Source organism: Camellia sinensis, chromosome 2, assembly GCF_055761805.1.
Source record: "Camellia sinensis isolate YWXY chromosome 2, ASM5576180v1, whole genome shotgun sequence".
Classification (NCBI taxonomy): domain Eukaryota; kingdom Viridiplantae; phylum Streptophyta; class Magnoliopsida; order Ericales; family Theaceae; genus Camellia; species Camellia sinensis.
In genome coordinates, this window is record NC_138962.1 from 23,072,764 (window position 1) to 23,098,316 (window position 25,553).

General features: G+C 33.6%; 1 protein-coding gene and 1 long non-coding RNA gene across 2 annotated transcripts; both read left to right on the plus strand.

Moving 5' to 3' along the window:
- The first annotated feature begins 230 nt into the window (after positions 1-230).
- On the plus strand, positions 231-1,887 carry SRS3 (SHI-related sequence3). Its single transcript, XM_028210058.2, has 2 exons — positions 231-831; positions 1,397-1,887. The coding sequence occupies exons 1-2, from the start codon at positions 567-569 to the stop codon at positions 1,696-1,698; spliced, it is 567 nt and encodes a 188-aa protein (XP_028065859.2). The 5' UTR covers positions 231-566; the 3' UTR covers positions 1,699-1,887.
- Positions 1,888-18,140: 16,253 nt separating this feature from the next.
- LOC145819916 (uncharacterized) lies at positions 18,141-22,046 on the plus strand. Its single transcript, XR_014360689.1, has 4 exons — positions 18,141-18,915; positions 19,540-19,619; positions 21,273-21,321; positions 21,481-22,046. It is a non-coding gene; the product is annotated as an uncharacterized LOC145819916 (long non-coding RNA).
- Positions 22,047-25,553: the final 3,507 nt, after the last annotated feature.

Sequence of the window (25,553 nt, forward strand, 5' to 3'; positions counted from 1 at the left end):
TCATCAATCAAAACTTTATGGAACACCACATGTTCATACTTCCGGAGTACTAAATAATCACCCAAAGTTTACCACTAATTTAAAATTGCTTTTAAATACTTACACTGAATTGTAACCTCTTAATAATAGCATTCTATTGATTGCCTTTCTTTTTTTTCTTGTCTTTTTTTCTTATCTTTTCTATTGGGTGGGTTGTGTTGTAAAATGTTGGAGTTAATCACAGCCATTGCAGTACATGTCCGTAGAGACATGAGACCTCTTTTCTTCAAAAATAATTTCCATTGGTGTAAAAGTTGTCTGAGAAACTTTAAGATATATATGCATACAAGAGCTCAAAGAGATAAGAAGAAAAAACAATCTATGAAGAAACCCAATACAATACATTCCCAATTCTAGCAAACAAAAACAACACATAAATAATTAGATGACTCAGATCCACTAAACCCACCAAAACTCAGAATGAAAAAGCATATTATCGAGAGAAAAAAAAAAAAAACCCATCTCAAAAATGGCACCAAATGAGGAGTGGGCAGTAGTGAAGAATTGAAGAGAAATCAGAGTTGGTGATGATGATGAGACAAGGCGGAGGATCAGATTCATCAAGGTGTCAAGACTGTGGAAACCAAGCAAAGAAAGGCTGTGCTTACATGAGGTGTAGGACTTGCTGTAAAACCCGAGGGTTTCAGTGCCAAACCCACGTCAAGAGCACTTGGGTTCCTGTCTCCAGAAGGCATTCTAGGCTTCAACAACAGTTTCCGACTGTTCATCAACAGCAACATCAACAGCTCCAAGCCCAAAACCCTAAAAGATGCAGACAGAATCCCCCTACAGGTAATTTTTTCCATGCCAAACACAGATCCTGTCATCCTGTCTCTATGTATGTGGAGAGAGAGAGAGAGAGAGAGAAAGAGAGAGCATCTTCTCTAGCACACTTCAAAGCCATATCATTTGCGTGTAATGAATTAGATATCTGAAGTGTACCCACAAACCCTAGCAGCTTTCTTCTTTTTCTTCATTGTCATGTTAGCAGAAAAATTGTGAGTGCACAAAATCAAATACAACCTTGTCACACAATGTCTAGTTTTGTGATTGAAATTTGTGCACGTGGGAAAACTGGTTTTAGCAAGTGATTTCGATGCTCTCTTGCTAAGTAGGATGCCTCGGATTCCATTCTCTACTCTACTCTCCTTTGGCTACCTTAGGGCTTGTATTGAGTAATTATCTAGTATATGTGTCAAATAGACTAGTTGGGGCAAAGCCCTAAATATCCTATGATAAAAATTAAAAAAATTCAATTTCTCAGTTTGAGTTCAGCTTTGTTAATTTGTTTAGCTAGACTACTTACCCAAAGAAAAGTGTTGTTTAGCTCAAATGTGATGACTGAGTACTTTTTTAGGACTGGAAGTGGGGAATTTTCCGGCTGAATTGCATATCCCGACAACATTTCGATGTGTTAGAGTGAGCTCACATGATAATGCTGTTGATCAATATGCATATCAGACTGAGATCAACATAGGAGGACATGTCTTCAAAGGAATTCTTTATGATCAAGGCCCTGAGGCTGAGACTCATTACACCGCTGATGAGAGTGCCTCAGTGCAACAACAACCAAATCTCATCACTACTGGTCTCACTTCTTCTTCTTACCCAAGTCCATTCATTCCCGGTACGCAATACTTTCCATACCCAAAATCTTAAACAACATTTTTTCCCCTCTCTTCTCTGTCTAAGCTTTGTATCTGCGCGATTGATTGTTTTGAGTAATTTATAATATCATTGAACAAGAAACGAAGAGAAAGTAGAATGGGAGTATTTTGTATTCCCAATTCCAAGTGAAGAATTATTTGATCTTGTCGGTGATTTTAAAAATGTTTTTGTGATGTTGCATTTTGTCTCTTATCCTTAATTTACTAGTATGTTTGTCCTTTTTCTGATCGGGCTTCAATTTCAATTTTTTTGATTAGTACTGGTTTTGTTGTTGTTTATGAACTTCGAAGCAACTTTTCTCCCGGTTTTCCGTTTCTTTGCCGACCTTGAAATCTCTAGCATTATGGATAAACAGTTTTGGATTTTCATGATTATTTTTCTATTATTTGTTTCACTCTCATGCATAGCCATTCAAATCCTATACATGTGCTAGATCTGATATCTCTCTCTTACATGGATAGGCATATTGCATACACACATGTACAACTTAGAACATTGTGCAGATAAGGGAAGAAATATAGCTCTCCAATTACACATGTTCTATTGATATTGCATCTATAAACAGTATTGTCATATACATATATCGGGATTTTAGACGGATACCGATTAATATATGATTGAATCACCAATACCAATACATATTCAGTGTAATATGTACCTATTGTGTTTATATAGTTTTCATTTTTGCACAAAACTAGCTTTCAAAAATCTGAAAACACCTTCTTTTTTTTATTTAAGTGAGTTGTTTTCAGAAAATTTTGTGAAACTTGTTTTAAGCAACAATTCGCCAAACAAGTTTTATGTATTCCTTGAAAATGAAAACCAGAAAATCAAAAATCAAAACACAACCAAAACAAGCCTATCATTATTAGGCTATATTATCTTATTCATTAATTAAGCTTTTATCTATATTTATGCAGTGGAATTAAAACTCACACTGCTTTTTATATTTAGTTTCTTGTTTCTTGTAAGTTGAGATGAAAATATGATTTCCTTCTTCAACAAGCTAGAGAGTGCTCAAGCTATTTTGTCTGTGATATTTTATTATCCATGAACTTTGCGATTGAGCTAGCTTTCTGCGATTGCATCATTTAAATTTTATCAAATCTAACACAATATTGAAGGGAATCACTGTATTAATTTACCACAAAGAAGAAAGCAAAGCTAGCCCACAACATAAATTACTATATTTTTTTAGTTTGGGCAAATAGATTAATTGAGTGGGCATCTATTGATTTTGTATATAATTGATAGCGACCCTAATCGGAAAAGCACTTAACAACCCCTATGTTTAGTGTTAATTTTATGCTAAAGGGACATTCACACTAACCAAAGGGAAAAGAAAAAAAGAAAGAAAAAAAAAAAGATTGATACTCTTGAATGACACAACCATGGAATATATCCATTGTACCTTGAGATAAAAAAGAAACACCTGTACGAATGGTTCTTTCTCAATTCAATGTTAGGTGCAACTAGAATCAATTACCAAACTGAGAAATCCTCGGAGTAGCGCAATGCACTCTCACTCACACTTAGCATCTAGATGACTTTCCAAATATTATTCAGTAATTAAAAACCTCCATTTATGGAAGTCGAAGCAGGGACTTTTTATGGAAGGAATCCAAGCATTTTGTAGTGGGAAAAGAAGCATGAGATGGGTAATTGATCTAGTTTTTTATCGGAGTAAATTATACTTTGATCCTTTTATATTTAGTTATTTTTTCATTTTAGCCCTTTAAGTTTGTTTTTTTTTTTCACTTTGACCCTTTATGTTTTAAGTTTTTCTTACTTTACTGTTAAAGTTAACTTTTGTTAAAAATTAGACAGAAAATGATATATTGTCAGTTACGTGACATAAAAATATTTTATTATATATGACTTATACCGTTAACATAAACTTAGGCCCCGTTTGTTTTGGAGCATAATGGATGGGAGGGGATTAGGATGGAGGTGGGGTTATTTAGTGTTATGTTTGTTTGTAGAGTTGGGGAAGGGATTAGGATGGAGGAGGGGATTAAGATGGATGTTGGAAGGGAGATTGGGATGGAAGAGTTGGAGGTGGTATTAGAAAAATAGTGAGGGTATTAGAAATTTTTTTTAAATATTAATGTTTAATTTTTTTTATATTTTTTCAATTTGTTTTATTATTTTATATAAAAATAATTTAACAATTCCTACACTAATAACTAAGATCAAAACAAATACAATTTTACTCAATCCCTTCACTATCAATCCTCTCACTAACAATCCCCTCACTATAAATCCCTTCCATTCTACCTCTGAAAACAAACGGGACCTTAAACTCTAATATAATTATATATTTTTTGTATTATGTGATAGTTATTGTGATATTTTCTTTCTAATTTTGAACAGAAATTAGTTTTAGGAATAAAGTAAGAAAACTTGAAACATGAAAAGCCAAAATTAAAAAAAAAAAAAAAAAAAAAAAAAAAAAACAAACTTAAAAAGGCCAAAGTCGAGAAATGACTAAATATAAAGGGACAAAGTGTAATTTACCCTTTTTAATGCTATTAAACTTGATAGTGATGTTTCTTTGAGATATAATATGATCATGAACTTTAAATTAGGACATACATACAAATATATATATATATATATATATATGCTTTGGAAAAAAAATGAGGGGACCATGCATGATTAAGAGGTTCCAGGAAAGAAGTAATTAAATTCATGAAGTTTGTCAGTCTCATAGTATTTTGTTAGAATAAGTTGATCTTTGAGCTTTTTTTTCTCTAGTTAGTCTCCGTTTGGGAAGTGGATTGGCTTTTTGACTTTTTGACTTTTTTGACTATTTTAGCCTGGGCTTAAAAGCTTGGTTTGGAAAGGACTTTTTGGCTTTTTGACTTTTTTGAATTTTTTTGTGAGAGAAGAATGTAATGATTATAGGTTGGATGAGATGTTTTGTTTGTTATGGTTAAAATAGCCTATTTTGTTTTTTGTGGCTAAAATAGCCAGAAAAACCTGCAAACCCACTTGCCAAAAGATTTACAGAAAAGTAAAAAGTCGACAAGAAAGAGTCACGAGCAATGAGCTGTTGGGCTTATGGAATAGCTAATTGTTCTTCAGGAGATTTGTTGGGACTAGTTTGTTGTTCCCATAAATCTAGAAGAAAAAATGGCTTATTTTTTATTTATTTATTTATAAGAAACGTGAATAATTACAACTAGGGCAAACTATAAATGTAGTTTGTTTAATTTGCCTCTTATATCAATTTGATACTTATAGTTCTAATTATATCAATTTTGTCTTTAAAATTTTTATATTATGCTAATTTAATTTAATTTATAATACTTTTCTACAAATTGGACAGAATTCAATCGATAAAACAATTCGCTCACTTTCTTCAAATGATGGAGAAGTTGGCGTTGAATTTAAAAATGGTCTATTCTCTTTTGAATGAATTATTTTATCCTTAATTTATGTCTAATTAATTAATATATATTATTGATATAATTGAAATTATAGAAAGCAAACTGATACAAAAGACAAATTATAGAGGCCATCACATAATTTGCCATAATAACTGAGATTGAAAGGAGATGATTGTTTCTTCAGTGTAGCATGGTCTTTATTTTACATTAAGATTGTGTGAATAAAAAGCAAACAAAAACTATAAAAATTGTAAATTTACAAGCTATTGAGTGAATTGTATGATCTCATCCACGAATGAAAAAAAATATTTAGATAAGTAGAAAAAAGAAGAAGATTCTAACGCCTTAATTAAAAAAGAAACCCATATTAACAATCATTACTCAGGCACATGCATGCATGGTGCCCACAGTTCATTAGATCATTAATTTGTTACACCTTTTTCAAACTCATCCAAGAGCATGCATGAGTCCTATATTATATGATTGATTAGCTTTAAGCATTGCAAACTATTATATAATATATAATTATATATATGTATTAGGTTGCAGATTTATGAAGATACTGCAATAACACATAAGAATATCAACTCAATTAATAGGTTAATGTGGTGCTCCTAAACTAAAAACAAAAACTAGTAAATTAGTAATGGGTGATTGAAAGTTTACTTCACTTATTTTGTTAGAAAAAATTATTAAGTAGTTTTGGAATATTATGTAGCATTATATATGAAATGCTTCTACCAAAACATATTAGGTGAATTATTCATTATCTGTCAACTACATAATAAAGGTGGATTAATATTGTTCGACTTGTAATTTTTCTAAATCATTTGTTTGTACCATCAGGCAAACAATGTCACGTGGTAATCGAGGACAACTGAATAATCAGCCATTAGTCAATTGGGTGAGTGACAAGATTGGCCATCTATCTTTTTTATGCCCTTCATTGATTGAGAGTATCACGTAAGAAAAATTTGATTATCTAGAAGTTGAGAAATAGATACTTTTGGATTCTATTTTATGATTATAAGTTATTAACTTATAATAAACTATACCAAACAGGTGACACATGAGTAGTAATTTTTTGCTTCTTGAGCCCATTACTTGTGTGAATAAACTGAGCATGTACACATTTTTTTTTGATCAGCAAAGAAAAATTTCATTAAACAGCATGAAATTAAAAGTACAGGAAGATGAGATGCATCGAGAGAGATTCGAAAGTATAAAAATACCCCTACTACTGCTACTCGCATCCATACAACCAACTCCTAAGCCTCTCGATTTTTTAAAATAAAAGTTAAGAAGAACTTAACTAAGAAATTTAAATACATGAATCCCCACAAAAACACCCAAAACAAACTAAAGAAACAAAACAAGACCCACAACACAGCTGCTAAAGCAAACTAAATAACGAGAACTAAACTAAAACACCCAAGCAGCCCGAAGCCCTCCAACCAACGTCCAATCAGCAACCCACGTCTAATCTGCCAAGACCCACGGCTTAGCTACAACTCCCCATGCCTCACGCCTCTGCTGCATCAACTGCTACAACTCCCCACGTCTCAGCTACTACACCACCCCACGCCTCCCAACTCCCAATACCCACTCCGGCCGAGAAAACACCAGTTCCACCACCGGGAAGAAAACGTCAGCTCCTACTGCTGCATCAACTCTACTGCCGCATGAAAACCTCACCTCCCCATGCCTCTGCTACATCAACTCCACTGCTTCATCAGGTCTTCACACCCAATACCCTCTGCCAAACTCCCAAAGCCCACACCATGCTGCTACTACTCCTCTCCCTAAAACAAATCTATGAACAACATTCTTTATGATGAACAGAAATTTACTTGTATGATTGTCAAGACTGTTTCGTTTAAGTGGAAGTTGGGATTATCATGAGTTGATTCAATTCCAATTCATTCAGTTGTAAGAGTTGAGTATAAATTTTTCTTTGTAGCTATTATGCATGTTATTGATGAATTTAGAAACATAATCTGCAGTTATTTTGAATTTATATTATTTTGCAATATGAGAGCAATATGATATAGTTCTTTGCAAAATAATCTAAATTCATACTAGAAATTGTACTAAAAACATAATTGGTTTATGTGGTTATCAATAGACAATCAATTTAATTTTTTTTGTATATAAATGATCTTCTTATCAAGTTGTACAAAATAAATTACTTAGATCACCAAAGTAAATCTGGAATGGATTCCACCCAAAGGGGCAACACTCTCTCATGTGCCTTAAAGCACAACATGCACCATATTCCAAACTTTTGTATTTTTTAATTTTTTTTAAGAAAGTAGTACCGTTGTTTTGTATTTTTTTAAAAATAATATTTTAATGCAGCCCTGGCTTAGAGAATTCAATTGTTTGGATCCAATGAATGGGTACTTCACTTTCTTTTTTTTTCTTTTTTGAGGGTTTTTTTTTTTTTTTCTTTTTTTGGGAGGGGGGGTTCAAGATTGGGGAGTTCACTTCAGTCTCTTGTTTACTACTCTAGGCCCATCCATTTGAAGGAAAGACCAACAATCTCGACTAATTATCCAATGTTAAGCCCACAACTACTTTGGGCTAATTAACTAAAGGATGAGAGCCCAATAAGCCCACAATTATGGGCCCACCCATTTGGACGTCCAAATTGGTCATTCTAGGCAATATTGTCCAAATGGTTAAAAGCTGCTTTTTTTATTTTTTTTTTGACTTTTTTTTTAAAAAAAAGTGTAAAAAATGTAAGAGATTATATGATAAAAAAAGAGTTAAAAAATTAGGAAATGGTTTTTAACCTACTTCTCAAAAGAGGCCATGGTATATTAGTAGCCCATCCGAAAATTCCAAAATGCCCACCATTTTCATATTATTTTTTGTATTTGGCAAAAGTAAATTTTTTTTACTTTATAAAACAAAACATTTAGTAGTAGGGAAAATTAATCTAAGGTCACTCTCCTGTTTTTAGTAATGGAAGAGATCTACGATATTATTTTATGATGTCTAAAGTCCTTCAACCCCACACCTATGGATTATAGAGAAATTTGGTATACCTCAGGACTTCAAACCTTCACCTCTCTCTTTCTCAGACTCACACCTCACCTCTTCTCTCTCTTCGCTGCTCTTCTGTCTCTGTCATTGATCTAACTCCATCAATCCAAGAAGCTTTATATCAAGAACTCCTCGACCACTCTTGCTCCGATTGAACCACAGTATAAAGGTCTTCCACCAGTGTTTCAGCTCGAAGCCCAAACAAACTCCATTGATTTCAATTGCAGAGAAAAACAGAGCTTTTTCAAGTCTAATCAATGGTACAAGAGAGAAGGATAGTAATAAAGTTGGAAGATCAAATTCATTGTCAAGCGTAATTCGCGAGGCTTCGACTGCAGCAGAAGCTTTGAAGTGTTCTAGAGAAGCCACCAGTTCACAGATAAAGGATTCAGTATAGGAAGAGTGAACTATGTTACACGGGTTTGAACTGCTTATTTGATATTTGGACTATTGAGCCAATTTATGTATCTGTTTCATACATGTAGAATGTATAACTGAGAACATACTGTATCAGAGTATATAATTCTTGTATTGATATCTTTCAAATGCTAATGACTTGAGAGTGCTTTGTCTTCCTATAGACATCCTAGTTTTGTCCATTGCAAACTCACCCAAGTGAACTGTCACGACCCAAACCCGCCCCGAGAAGGTTAGTATCGTAACCGGCCAGTAATCCTAGATTACCACAGGCCTTTCTGTACAAAACATACATAACCGGGGCTTGCGGAAGCGAAAACAAAACACTAATAGTCCAAAGAGCTGTGCATTTATATGAACATACATTACATGCCAAAAATGTTAATTTACTCACTACATTACATCACATACAATCAAAATTCATGTACAAAACATAGGCTCACGCCACATGAACAACCAAAACCAAGCTTCCTAACGGCCTTCTAGGCCTAGCCCCAATTCGGAGGCACCAAAACACCGGGTAGGCTTCAAAACGGCGGCTCGGCTCGGACTCCGCCTAGGCTTGACTCCCAGAGTGCTCACCTATAAATACATATATACAAATAATGAGCTAAAGCTCAGCAAGTAACATTACGGTAAAGGGGTAGTGAACGAATTCCACATTTCATATATCCATAAAATAAATCATTCATAAACATAATCATCTCATATCAGAACATACATAATGGCATACTCCATAGAACATAACATTTGTCGTCCAACGACTAGAGTAACCGGTCCCGGACACCGATTAAACACATACCGAGATCTCGTAAACTGGTCCACTTAGGACTATCTATGAATGCCATACTAGATTCGCAAACTAGACATTCGTTCACAGAAAACATTTATCATTTCAAAACCATAGCATAACGTAGCACTTTTAAACATAGATCATACTAACATATCTTTACAGAAATATTACTCACAGTGGGTTTCCAAAATCGATTGCACGGTCTTCGCCTCCTGACCTGCAATTAACAACATTATAACACATTTTTTCAATACACATTATCATTAAATCACTTAATTCATGCCATACTATTCTTCCCTTATTACATTTCATGTTCATGAGGTGCCAAATGATGCCAATAACATGATAAAACCAAGTAATTCAACTTCTCAAACTTTCCTGAAATAAGTCCCTCGCTCGAGCGCCACTTTGTCCGCTTGAGTGGACTACACAAATCTAAAACTGTTGGGAGGCCGATTTTCACGCTCGAGCGGGAATCCCTCCGCTCGAGCGGACCACGCGAAAATCTGGAATTCTGGACTCTTCTCAAGCTTCAATTTCTCCTTTGCCAAAACAACTTCAAAGTGATGAAACCCAAGTCCCAAAACACTTGAAAACCACTTGATTTAGACCTTACAACTTCTCAACAAAACCCACATGCATCATGTACAAGATCAAACCATGAATTGAGGTAAAGAATCATAACTATTCATGTAAAAGCTTCATTTCTTCATATCCATGGAGGTTCTTCCTCAAGAATGCCAAATATAAACATAAATCATCAATCTATGCCATACATACTTAAATTCAACATATTTCTTCTTCAATCCACTTATTTACCATGAGGTCATGCATGAATCAACCTTATTTCAAGAAATTAGAGAGGAATTCTTACCTTGATTGTTTAAATGAAGAAGATAGCTTGATTTTCCCTTTCTTTACTCTTCTTCCTCCCTTGGTTCTCCCTTCCACGAATTCTTCTCTCTCTCTCTCTCTTTCTAGATTTTTCTTTTATTATTTTTGAGTCAATGAGTCAACAAAGGCCCTTATACTTATCTATATATCATTTATAAACAATTGTGCCAAACTTTGAGCCAAACGTGGCCCAACGAATCAGACGAAATTCAGTCTTCAATTTATCGCCCCAAATGGTTCTAAAAATTCCCGGTATCTCATAGGCGTGCTCAATTTCGTTTTCTGAACTCATTACGGTCATCAATTTCAGTCCCAAAGTTCTCATCTCAACAGATATTCTTCAATTAATTCGCATAAACACATAATTAATTACTGATAAATATGACACATGTTTTGGGGTCATTACATGAACTGAAGAGTTCACTGCTAGAAAAAGAAAAAATATATAAAATATAAAAAAAAGTGATAGATGCTATGTTGTGGATTGTATTGATGATTGCAAATGTTTGTGAAATTTATAGATCCATATATATATATATATATGTGAAAAAATAGAGCTTGTTATTACAATCAAGAGAAAATTATAATTATTATAAATTTCTCTGCACTTTTATGTTGCACTTTTATGTGTTTTTTATTGAACATGTTATTTTTTGTCTACTTTTCTTGGCAACCAAACAAACTTTATGTTTTATGGTTCACTTGAAATCCAGAGAAAATCTCTAGATTGGAATTCAAAGAATTTCTCTGGCCTTCCCAGAAGAGAAATTCTCTAAAAAGTCCAGAGAGTTCTCTAGATATATGTATATTGCTTGGATTGATGTTCATGGTAAGTGATTTTCCCCAAGACCTTTGTTGATGGCAATGGAGTATTTGCAAAATTTATCTGGTTTGGTTAATTTTCTCTGCCTCGTTTAATTTTTTCTGTGGTGTTCAATTTTCTCTGAATAGATAGAGGGATTTGAATGTTGATCCAGAGAGATTTAATGTTAGTCTAGAGAAATTTGAATATTAGTCCAGAGAAATTTGTGAAAGGTTCAAGGGTTTTTTATGTTAGTCCAGAGATTTAGAGAAATTTGAAAAAGGTTTAAGGGTTTTTTATGTTAATCCAGAGATCCAGAGAAATTTGATGTTAGTCTAGAGAAATTTGAATGTTCAAGGTCTTGAACCCAGAGAAATTCCAAGGATTGCTTTGTATGTTGAATTAATTATAAATATAGACATAAATATGGTTATTGAATCAAGTCTCTTTTTGTAGTATAAGAATAATGTTGGATCAAATCACTGAAGCCATCAAACTGCAGACAACGCAAGTGGAGAGAATTTTCTCTGGGGTTGAGTAAATTTCTCTGGGGTCACTACAACAAAAAAGGTCTATGGTGACAAAAATGCGTGACGAAAAAATATTTCGTCTCCAAATATGCATGTTTTAGTGATGAAAATAAGATTTCGCCTCCAATTGTATTATTTTTAGAGACGAAAACCAAATTTCGTCACCAAATGCTTAAAATCAAATAAAACAATAGGTGGCAAAAAATTTATTCGTCTCTAAATTTTATTTTTCGTCACAAAACAATTTCCCGCCCTTGAAAAATTTGGTGGAAGATTTGGCGCCATTTTGGAGACAAAATTTGTCGTCACCATTGTAAAAAATTTTAGAGAGGAAATAATTTCGTCTCCAAATGTATTATTTTTAGAGAGGAAAACCAAATTTCGTCACCAAATGCTTAAAATCAATAAAAAAATACAAGAAATCTAGGCTATTGTGACAAAATTTAGTGACATAATTTTTTTTGTCTTAAAATTTAACCGAAAGATGACAAAATATTAATTTTGTCGTTTGTTTTAATTTTTCTCAGAAGTATAGGAGACGAAAACAAAAATTCGTGTGCAAAAATGAGGCGCCAATTTCATTTGCATTGGCGCGAATTATTTTAGCTCATTGGAGACGAACATTTTTGTCACAAAATTTATTTTTTTTTTGTGACAAACGTAATTCATCACCAATAAATTCCATATCTATTAAACGATGTCGTTACATATTTCCATTTATTAGGCGACAAATATATTTTTGTCTGGGAATGATAAGTTATGGAAGACGAAAATATTTCGTCACCAATAAACACTCCATCATGCAAACAATGTCATTTCATCTTTCTATTAAATAGGCGACAAATATATTTTTGTTTCAGAAGAATAAGTTGTGGGAGACAAAAATATTTCGTCACTAATAAATTTTAATTGATTGCGTGACGAATATATTTTTCATCTCATAAGGTTAAGTCGTGGAAGACAAAAATATTTCATCACCAATAATATATTCTTTGTTCTGGTATTGAAAGATACAAAAATATTTTATCACTAATCATTTCTGTTTTTAAAATGCCGTGAAACTGTGACCCCAAGAGATACACTCTGACGCTTATCACTCATTTTCATGTACACGGACTTTGAAGTCATGACCCAAGAAAACACTTTTTACAAACCCTCATTTCTCTCTCGCACTTGAGTCTACTCTTCTCTCACAAGTATTGAAGTCGTGACTCAAGAAGACACTCTGTAAACCATTTTTTCTATTTCGCGCTAAAGCCCCTCTCTTCTGTCTCACACTTAAGCCCTTTGTGCATGCTAGCATTGAAGCTATTATCCAAGAAGGTACCCTATGCAAACCCACTATTCTTTCTCACAGTGAAGGCCCCTCTTGCACGCAAGCACTTTTTCTCATTGTCGGAACCAACTCTATCCTTTCTGTCTAGAACACTCATTTGAGAAAAATCGAAGGTCAAAACCTCTCTCCACAAAAAAAGAAAAAGAAAAAGATAATTAATGTAGCTATTTTTTTTGTGAGAAAAAATACAGAGAAACAAATAATAAAAAATTTGTAATTTTCAAAATTAATAGAAAACATTACCTTGTTTAGTATGGAGTTTTCAACAATTAATTTTTAAAATTTGGTGATAAAATTTATTTTCGTTTTAGAACATAACCCAAACTTGACCAAATATTACTTTTGTTGTTTCTTTTAATTGTTCTCAAAACTATAGGAGACGAAAAAATAAATTCGTCAGAAAAAAAAAGAGGCGCCAATTTTTTTTCTTGTTAGCGCCAATTATTTTAGCTCATTGGAGACGAACATTTTTGTCACAAAATTTAAAGTATTTTGCGACAAAAGGAATTCGTCACCAATAAATTCCAAACGTATTAGACGATGTCGTTTCATTTTCTTATTTATTTGGTGACAAATATATTTTTTGTCTGGGAAGGATAAGTTATGGGAGACGAAAATATTTTGTCACCAATAAACCCTTCATGCTCGTTTTATCTTTCTGTTAATTAGGCGACAAATATATTTTTGTCTCGGAAGGATATGTTTTGGGAGACGAAAATATTTCGTCACTAATAAATTCTCCATGTGTCGTGTTGCATTTTGATTGATTGTGCGACGAATATATTTTCGTCTCATAACGTTAAGTTGAAGGAGACGAAAATATTTCATCACCAATAAATTCTCCATCCCCACACAACGTTGTTTTTGTATTTTTGTTGATTAGGCAATGAACATATGAGTTTGAAACGAAAATATTTTGTCACTAATTATTTCTCTTTATTAAAATGCCGTCAGAAACTAAGAGACACTCTTCCTTAATCACTTACTTTCATACACACACAAATACTAAAGTCGTGACCCGAAAAGACACCCTCTACAAATCCTCATTTCTCTCGCACACTTGAGTCTCCTCTCTTACAAGTATTGAAGCTGTGACTCGAGAAAACAATCTTTATAAACCATCTCTTCTATTTTGCACTGAAGTTCCTCTATTCTCTCTCACATTTAAGCCATTTGTGCATGCAAATATTATTATCCAAGAAGACATTTTGTGCAAAGCTACTATTCTTTCTCACAATAAACCCCTCTCCACAAAAAGAAAATAATAATAATAATAATAATACTAATAATAATAATAATTAAACAAGGAAACAAAATACAAGAAATCTAGGCTATTATTGTGACAAAATTTGGTGACGAAATTTTTTTTGTCTTAAAATTTAACCCAAAGATGACAAAATATTGATTTTGTCGTTTGTTTTAATTTTTCTCAAACGTATAGGAGACGAAAAAAAATTTCGTCTGCAAAATTCAGGTGCCAATTTCATTTGCATTGGCTCGAATTATTTTAGCTCATTGGAGATGAACATTTTTGTCACAAAATATATATATTTTTTGCGACGAACGTAATTTGTCACCAATAAATTCCCTACCTATTAAACAATGTCATTGCATATTTCCATTTATTAGGCGACAAATATATTTTTTTCTGGGAATGATAAGTTATGGAAGACAAAAATATTTCATCACCAATAAACACTCCATCATGCAAACGATGTCGTTTCATCTTTCTATTAAATAGGCGACAAATATATTTTTATCTTTGAAGAATAAGTTGTGGGAGATGAAAATATTTCGTCACTAATAAATTCTGATTGATTGCGCAATGAATATATTTTTCGTCTCATAAGGTTATGTTGTGGAAGACAAAAATATTTCGTCACCAATAATAAATTCTCTGTTCTTGTATTTAAGGAGACAAAAATATTTTATCACTAATTATTTCTCTTTATTAAAATGCTATGATTTTGTGTTTCGGAGCACTGAAACCGTCACCCCAAGAGACACACTCTGACCCTTCTCACTCATTTTCATGTGCACGGACACTCAAGTCATGACCCAAGAAGACACTTCCTACAAACCCTCATTTCTCTCTCGCACTTGAGTCTTCTCCTCTCTCACAAGTATTGAAGTCGTGAAGCAAGAAGACACTCTGTAAACCATTTCTTTTATTTTCGCACTAAAGCCCCTCTCATATGTCTCACACTTAAGCCCTTCATGCATGTCAATATTGAAAGCTATTATCCAAGAAGGCACCCTATGCAAAACCGACTATTCTTTCTCATAGTGAGGTGCCCCTTGCATAAGCACTTTTTCTCATTGTCTAAACCAATTCTACCATTTCCATCTAGAACACACATCTTAGAAAAATCGCAGGTCAAAACCCCTTTCCACAAAAAAAAAAAAAAAAGAAAGATAATTAATGTAACTTTTTTTTTTTGTGAGAAAAAAAAACAGAGGAAAAATTAATAATAATTTTTTAATTTTCAAAATTAATAAAAAAACATTACCTTGTTTAGTATGCAGTTTTCAATAATTAATTTTTGATTTTTAATCTATATTTTTTTAGTGAACATTTTTTAATATTATAATTTTTTTTTTCTTTTTTTTTTTACTTTTTAAATCCCTTTAATTTAGATGAGGGCAAATTGTAGCAGTTGTCCCGATACTTTGGTCCTTGTGTCATATAAACGTTATGTGCCATATTTATATCTATCTATATATTATAGAGAAAAGCTAAAGATCATGAAAAAACTTTCATGAAAATGATCATAAAAGAATTATGATCCTTGGATTACCTTGATTAGTGTGTGGTGCTTTATTTTAAGTGTAATCCAAGAGTCATAAATCTTTCATGATCATTTTCATATAAAAAAATTCATGATACCTAGTATTGCTCATTATTATATAAGGAAAATGGGGTTTTAAATTTACAAACCTTATGGGAGCTCTAATATCCCAATCTTAATTTTAAAAATTTTTGATTTAAAAAAAAAAAAAAAAGAACTCAGCATTTATTGACTTCTCCCAACCCACTTTTTGACTTTTCTCATACCTACTCCTACACCCTTTTCAACTTCTCGCATATACTATGGCTAGTGATGGGATTGTTAAATTATTTTTATAAAAAAAATTTAAAAAATAATTAGTATATTAAAAAAATATCTAAAACAAATATAAATTCTTATTAAATATATATATATATATATATCTATACTATATATTAAGCAAAATGGGGTTTTTAACCCCAAGGCCTGTGGGAGCTTCAATATCCAAATCTGAATTTTCTAAATTTTTTATTTAAAAAAAAAATCAACATTAATTAATTTGGTCAAAATCCCCTTATCAGCATTTATTAACTTTTTTCAATCCACATGTCTTTCCACATGCTTGCATTTATTGATTTGGTCAAAATCCACTATCAGTATTTAAAATCCCCTCATACAAATAATTATAGATACAATCTGTGTATAGTTACTGCAATACCCTTTTCAACTTCTCTCATGCGCTATGGTTAGTGATAAGATTGTTAAATTATTTTTATAAAAAAATCTTAAAAAACATAATTTATATATTAAAAAAAAATCAGAGGTTGCGGTTCACTCATCACTCTTCTCTGTCTGTCCGTCTCTCTCTTTCTCTCTATGTCTCTGTTACTCTTCTCTTTCTCTCTCTCACTCATCACTCTTCTCTGTCTGTCTGTCTCTCTCTTTTTCTCTGTGTCTCTCATCCATCTCTCTTCTCTCTATCTCTTTTCTCTCTCTCTCTCTCTCTCTCTCTGTGTGTGTGTCTCTTACTCATCTCTTTCTCTCACCACTCATCTCCTCTACCACCTTCACCACTACTGCAAACGCCATTTCACTACCACCACTACTACCACGGTCGCCATTTCACCTCTATGACTACCATTACTACTACCATCGACACCACTACTACTACTACCATTACCTGTCTTTCACCACCGCCACTCCATCTACTCTACCACTACCATAACTTCACCACTAATCTCCTTCGCCATCACCACCACCACCATCGTCTCTTATCCACCACCTTCACCACTACTGCCGCTTCCTCTTCTCTACCACAAAATATTACCTCTCTTCTCTCTCTCACTTATCACTCTTCTCTGTCTGTCAGTCTTTGTCTCTGTCTCTTTCTTTTTCTCTCTTTGTCTCTCACTCATCTTTCTTCTATCTATCTCTCTCATCTCTCTATCTCTCTCATCTCTCGCTCATTTATCTTCTCTCTATTTCTCTCTCTCTGTCTCTCTCGCCCATCTTTCTTCTCTCTTCATCTCTCTTTTTCTATGTCTTTCTCTCGATCATCTCTTTTCGCTCTATTTCTCTCTCTCTGTCTATCTCTCGCTCATATCTTGTTTCTCTCTATTTTTCTATGTCTTTCTCTATCTCTTTCTCTCTCTGTCTCCCTGTCTCTCTCTCTCTCTCTATATCTCTTTCTCTCTTTGTCTCTCTCTCACTTATCACTCTTCTCTATCTCTTTCTCTCTCTGTGTCTGTCTCTCGCTCTTCTCTCTCTCTCTCTTTCTCTCTATGTGTCTGTCTGTCTATTTGTCTCTCTCCCCTATTGTGTTCACCTTGCTCACTCTCTACCACCACTATTCTATCTCCTCTACCATTACCACAACTTCACCCCTTATCTTTTTCACCATCACTTAACAAAAAAAAAAAATGGGTCGTAAAAAAATATTTTTCATTGGCCACAAAAAATTAACTTTATTTTAATGGAAAATATTATCCCTACTTCTACCAAATAAAAAAATAATAATACTTTTGTATTCATTAAAATAAATATGAAACAAATAAATTTTCAACCTTACTAAATGAAAAAACAAAAACAAAAATTCATTAACTATAAAAAAATTATTTTAATAAAAAATAATTTTTTTATAGCAATGACATTCTCCGTTGCAAAAAAAAAAAAAAAAAAAGAGTCATTTTATTATTTAAATATTCATTTGTAATGAAAATTAGAAAAAATCAAAAAAATCAAAAAAATTTCCATTCTCCCCCCTTCCTTCCAAATCCAAAATCCCCAATCTCAAAAATCCCTAATCCCCCCCCCTCTCCCCCCTTCCTTCCAAATCCAAAATCCCCAATCTCAAAAATCCCTAATCCCCCCCCCTCCTCTTTTTTCCATTCCAGTTGTTTAAAATATTATGCTTTCCACGACGTCCAATTACTGTCGTGAAAATAGCGCCAAAATAAATATTTTGAGCGCCAAAAAAAAAAAAAAAAAATTAAAAAAGAAAGATAGAAACAATCAGAAGCCCCAATTTTTTCAGCCCCAACACCAATCTTAAAAAAATAAACTCAAAGCATTTTCTGTGCAGTGAGGAGGGCGACGAAGAAGAAGAAGAAGAAGAAGAAGAAGAGGAAGAGACACTGATGAATCCTCCATCTCCATCACCATACCTCACATTTCTTCCTTCACCCGCTAACCCTAACTTCTTCTATTCTCATCTCCACCACCATCCCTCTCTCACCACCACCACCAACTCAATCACTTCACCAACACCACCACCTCTGCCTCTGCCACAGCCTCCCGATCTCCCTACCGCTCTCTCAACACTCAAACACGTCATCCACCTCTCCAAAACCACCCTCCACTCTCTCTCCACTCTCCTCCCCACCACCGCCACCACTACCGCCCTCTGCCCCTGCCCTTTCAATTTCCACCACTGCCTTCCGCCGGAATCCCTTTTCCGCCACTCCTTCCAATGCCCTTCTTCCCCTTCCCCTCTTTTCCACCTTAACCCCCTCCTGCTCCAATCACTGAGCTACCCCAACACTCTCAAACCCTCCCGACAACTCTTCAATCAGAACTGCTTCCTTCAAACTCTACACGATACCAACTCCAACCTCTGCTTCTCCCTTGACGATTACTGCGACTTCGGCCCCAATTTCTTCTACCGTAATTGCCCCGGCGTAGTTAGCTCTGCCGATCGAGATAGTTTGAGCCGAACCTTTACTCTCCCAGGTATTCTATCGATTCAGTGTGCAAATTTTGTAGGTAGTGATAATGGTGAAATTAAGGGTTTTTCTAGGGATTGTGTTAGGCTTCTTCCTTTGGAGTTGTGGCTTGTTAAGAGTGAAATTGAGTCATTAAGGGATTACCCTATTGCCTATTCGTATAGAGTTCTTTGGATCATTTTGTGTTCTGTTATGGCTGAAGATTGTGATTTCCTTAGATGGGTAATTGTGAATTTTCCTTTGTTATGATGGTGTGATTGATGTGCCTATGAGGGATCAAATAGTTTTGCTTTTTTAGCTTTGTTTGAAAGCAATTGTGAGGGAAGCTACTGGTTCGGTGGATTCAGTATTGAACATAGATGTGAGGGAGTTGAATCCAGCTGCTATGTGTTTATATCATGGATGGCTATTATTTCATGATATAAACTCTGTGCCTAATGATTTGCACGTACAACATTATAATTTCAGTTTATTTTCAATTGCGGGAAGTGGTGTGTGTTTTTGTTTTTTAAATTATGGATGTGAGAACTTTCTGGTTTTCAAAATATTTCAAGTTCTCTTACTTACTAAGAATTTAGAATTAGAAACAGTATCATAAGCAATCACTTGACCTGCTACTTTGTTTCCTCAGTGCACATCAAAGAAAGGTGGAAGTGAGACAATGGACCTGATTGATTGCAGAATAAAAGTTTGGTAGCCAGTGGACAAGCGGTAAGTATTTTGTTGGTTTAGAGAACAAGATTAAGCCATTTTTTAACAAAATAGGTGAGAAAGATAAAGTTGGAGCATGAGATGTGTAGGTCTATGAAATTGGGAATCTCTATTATATTTAAATTTCTAATTTATTATGTATCCATCTTCTGTTTAAAATTAAGCTCTGGATAATTTCCTTTCCAGGTAAAAGTAGTTAGATTGAGATGAGTCATATCCTTTCAGTCATAGGTTCAACACTTGAAAAAATATTTTCAATAACACCAGTGTCTACAGGGTTGGCCATGGCTTAGTTTTGTTCTTCACTTGGATTGTGAAGATGAATTTTATTTTCTTGTACCCATGAACACAGTGACCCCTTACCAAATTCTTCTTTAGTTCAGTTTCATGAAAGTTTCCCATTCTACTCCTCTGTTTAGGGCCATGGGTGGTCTGCTACAACTAGGAGTCTGCGACTTTTGATCAGTTTGTCACTCTGTTTTCTATGCCATCCATATTGGATTCTTTGGCATACATTAAAACTTTTCTTAATCCTTTGATTGAGTCATCTCAAATAGTTGACCTTGTTTATGACTTAATCAATAGCTACTCATAAGTTCTGTTCCATTCCTAATTGTGTCTTTCCTGCAAGGAAGCAAGGACATTTCCCTATATGTGACATATACACATTTTTGGACACGGATAGGTGTCAAACACTGGAGACATGCCCCAACATCTGTTAATTTAGTTTAACCTGACATGTTGCTGACTTGGTGAGGACATCCCTGCATGAGAATTAGACTCACACAGACCAAAAATGGCAGGGGCCAAACTCTAATTTTGGAAGCCATTTAATGAACGGTCAAAGTGGTAAAAATAAAAATAAAAAGCTTGATACATTCAGAATGGAAAGAAAATTTGACTCTACACTCGCACATCCCAATATTAGTGATGGGCCAAGATGACTTGTACCCAGTTGTCAGTCGCACTGGCACATCCCAACGTGGGTGACTGGTGAAGATGACTTCTGCCCAGCGGTGTGTACCCCAGGGCCAATGACCTCTGGCTAGTGGAGAAGGGCTTCTGGCATATTCTCTTTGGCCCTTGCTTGCATTGACCTCCCAGTCTTGTGGCCTTTGGCTGATGTTGCTTGGGTTGTCATGATGATTAAAAAATTATATATATTGATCTCATGTTTGCTCTTTAGCTACCATCTTTTGATTGCTTTGACGCTGCCAATTTTCATCAGCCAAATCAATTTGTGGGCTGTCTGGAGATGGATTACATGTGGATGCAAGTCTCAAACCCATTCATCATCTTTTTTTACTTTATTTATATTTTCTATTTGTCGAACATGACATACAAAGAAAAAATGGGAGAATCAAATCAAAATTTATATTTATAATTTCCAAATGTAAATATATATATGTATATATTGTTGTGGCTCTGCTGGTTTTATGGCTTTTGAAAATTGCCTTGTTCGCGTGTATATATATCCATGTGCTAATAAATTATTCAAAAGCATACCACATAATCTTGATCTAGGGAATGACAATCCTTGATTACCTTAGTAGTGTGTACTTTTTGTACACGTGGTTTGCACTCCAAAATCCTTGTGTGTATACACGCTGCTGCAAGAATTGTGTCTTGATGGTGTCTTGTTAAAATCAGCAGGTTTTATGGAGTAGTGAAGTCTTATGACTCTGAACATAAGAAATATGTGGTAAGTGCACAGTTCCATGTTCTATTTTTTTTATTCTAATACTTGTGTTAGTCATGTTTTGGAGATACACATTTTATTTATTTATTTATCAATAATGTTATAATTGTAATCTCATATGGTTCTTTGACATAATTTTCTCTGATCAATTTTGTGTTAAAGGTACTGTATGATGGTGGAGATGTGGAAGTGCTCCGTTTAGATAAAGAGCGTTGGGAGCTTGTTGACAATGGTCACAAGCCTACAAAGGTTAACTTTATATTATAAATTCTATTGAAGCAATGAATTGGCCTTTAACTCTAACAATGTGTCTTTTTTACACCACCATTCACAGCAGTTAAATTCATCGAAAGGTCTATCTAAAAAGGGATTGTGAGTAATGCCTTCTAATTCATATCTGCAATCTACAAATTGTTTTGTGGGAATTATATGTTTAAACGTGCAGAGGCTTGTGGCAGTATTGGTGCATGGATCTAATTTTATTTTATTTTGCAGATTGTCTGACAAGAACATCTACAAGGTTTCATTTTCATTATGATTTATCCTAAACATTTGGCTTATAATAGTGTTAGTACATTTTGATTATGTAATTTTGTCTAGATATATAACCTGTTTCATATACTAACCATTAAAGCTTCATTAATTTGTTTAGGACCATGGAACTGTTAGTTGAGTATTGAAAGGGTAAAGAGTTCATGAAAACCAACTAAAACATTTTGTTTATAATGTTACAGATAGTCAAAATCAACTAAAACATTTCTAACACCAAGTGGTGGAGAGGTTGCAGGTCCAAAGGATGCTTATTCATTACAATCTGGCTTTGTTTGGGATGAAGCATCTGGCTATTATTATGATGTTTCTTCTGGATTCTATTATGATGGAAATACAGGTATTTATTTATTTGGAAGCTACATTTTAGTTGTTTTCCTCATTGTTATGTGAACTTACGGCACATTAATGGGATGCACCATTTGTGAATTAGCTTTAAAATTAATTTTTTGTTCTCATAATCTCAAAAAAAAAAGTCTGTTAGAGGGGTAAATTGTATAATTGATCTAATTGTAAATTGATGAGTTACTAATGTTTTTAATCTTTTGTATAATTAATTAATTACTAAAGCTTTTAATTTATTTTTTTGCAGATTGGATTGGGGTGGCATTTTTGACGTGCAACAATGATCTAATTTGCTTGAATATTCATTTTTGTTTGATAAGGATACACATACTCTGTGGAGTTGCACTAGTTATTGTTGGATTTTTGGTAAAATTGAACAAGTTATAACTTTTGGATATTTTGTGGATATTTCACTATTTTATTGTATTAGGATGAAATTATTTGTGATAATGAATGGATATTTTTATTTTGTTAATTCGTAAATGTGTTGATAACAGGTTAGGTTAAGTTGTGATGGAATTATTATATTCAACAGGTTTCAACACGAACAGGGTTACATTTGTTGAATTAAAATTTAGATTTTGATAAAATAGGTATATAATATGGAAAAAAAATATTATGAAATTATTGACAAAATTTTCCATCCCTAAAGAAGGTTCTTTTGTCTCTTATTTCGCTTAGGTGGATGATTAATTTTGTCATGAATTTTTTATTTCGTCACTAAATGCATTTGTCGTGACAAAAAATATTGTCACTATTATCCTCAATGTGTGACGAATTTTTTTTGACATTATTTTATCGTTTTTAATGATGAATTTGTTTTTGTCTCTATTGGTAGCTTCTTTGACAAAAATTTTTTGTCTTCGTTTATATTAAACGTGACAATTATTTTGTCTCCATTTCTTATATTTATGACAAAATAATTGTGTCTCTAATTTCTCCTTTAATGACAAAATATTTTGTCGCTAATTACTTACAAGTATGTTCCCAACAGAGTGTATTTGAGACAAAAAAATTTGTCACAAATTTATCATTTTTAATGATGAATTTGTTTTTGTCTCTATTGGTAGCTTCTTTGACAAAATTTTTTTGTCTTCGTTTATATTAAATGTGACAAAATTATTTCGTCTCTATTTCTTATATTTATGACAAAATATTTTTGTCTCTAATTTCTTCCTTTAATGACAAAATATTTTGTCGCTAATTACTTACAAATATGTTTCCAACAGAGTGTATTAGAGACAAAAAAAATTGGTTACAAATTTATCATTTTTAATGATGAATTTGTTTTTATCTCTATTGGTAGCTTCTTTGACAAAAAAATTTCGTCTTCGTTTATATTAAGCGTGACAAAATTATTTCGTCTCTATTTCTTATATTTATGACGAAATACTTTTGTCTCTAATTTCTTCTTTTAATGACAAAATATTTTGTCACTAATTACTTACAAGTATGTTCCCAACAGAGCGTATTGGAGACAAAAAAATTCGTCACAAATTTATCATTTTCAATGACGAAATTGTTTTTTCGTCTCTACGACCCTTTAGCGACGAGGCTTTGGTGACAAAACGGGTGACGAAAAATTTTCGTCGTAATTAGTTTGGGTGACGAAATATATATATTTTGGGACAAATTTGTTTCGTCTTTAAATCCCAAATTTGTTGTAGTGGGTGGAGGGGGAAATTTCTCTGGGTTGAATTCAGAGAAATTTTCTAGTGAGATTTTCTCTGTGAATATGCATTCAAATCATTGAAGCTATCAAACTGCAGACAACACAAGTGAATTTCTCTAGGTGGAAGGGATTTTCTCTGGAGTTAAGTAAATTTCTCTGGGGTGGGAGAGGGAAATTTCTCTGGGTTGAATCTAGAGAAATTCTCAGTGAGATTTTCTCTGTGATGTGTCCAGAGAAATTTGGAATTTTCTCTGTCATTTGTCCAGAGAAATTCTCTGGATCGAATTTTCTCTGGATCCATATTGAGAGACCTTAGACATTATGAAAATATTAAGTGTCTTTTATGTTATAAAATTTTAATACCAGGGACCTTAAAAAAAAATCCCCTCAGTAGTACTTCTAAAAAAAAGTGTTTCATAATACTTTCTTGAAAAAGCTTTTCAACTACAATTTGTCAAATAAATGTTCCATATCAGTTTTACAGAGTAAATTTCCATATCAACCTTCTTTTACTTTTTTCTTTTTTTAAATTGCTTGCATTGTAGCTTAAATTGACCCATTTATTATATATTTTAATTTAAACAATATTTTTAAGAACAAATGAGATTGTTAGATATATATATTTTTCCTAACGCCAAAACAAGGTATTAACGGCGATTTTTTTAACGGTGGTTTTCATTACTGCCGTTAATGATACTATTAACGGCGGTAACGAAACCGCCGTTAATACCGCCGTTAATGTATCTTTAACGGCAGTTTCGTTACCACCGTAAAAAAAACTGTCGCTAAAGTACCTTTAACGGTGGTAATGAAACGGCCGTTAAAAACTGCCACTAAAGCCCTCTTTTAACGGCTATAACGAAATCGCCGCCAAAGCCCTCTCATTACCGCCGTTAATGACGGTGGTCTTTGCCGGCGAAACTCCGGCGAGTGGTGACCACGCACGGCCAGAGGTTGAACATGACCATCTACAATAAAGCAAAAGTAATGTTTAAATATTTATTTAGGGAATATATATCACACAGAGTGGTTGTGGTGGAGTGGTTGGTGTGTATAGATTAGAGGTCAAGGTTTCAAAACATAGGGGGTGCAAGAGGAGAGAATTATTTTTTAAAAAATTTGAACCTATTTACGGCGGTAAAGAACCGCCGTTTTTGGTCCTATATTACTGTCGTTTTTGGTCGACTTTTAACAACAACAATTTACCTTTTTACGACGGTCGTACCTTTTCCGACACGAGTATAAACGGCGGTAACGAAACTGCCGTTGAAGGCTTTAACGACGGTTTTACATCCTTTAACAGCGGTAAAAAATTGTCGCTAAAGCCCAATTTTGACGTAGTGTTTTGTGATAGATAACTTCAGTGAACCCATCCAATTTTGAGTATAAGATGTTACGATTAAAATTTAAATACATGCAATCATTAGCAAAATCAAATGTATCAAATTCAATTCTAAGTATTCTTTCCTCGTAGAAATCAACCATGATGTTTTCATAAATTACTTAGGCTGTATTTGGCTGGGTATTTGAGAAACGATTTAGAAAGAGAAAGAAAAAAGGTAAGTAAAATGTGAATAAAATATACTTACATTTTACTTAGTTTCACGCACTCTTCTCCTTTCATTTTATAAATCACTCCCCAAATACCATAACCAAACACAGCCTTCTA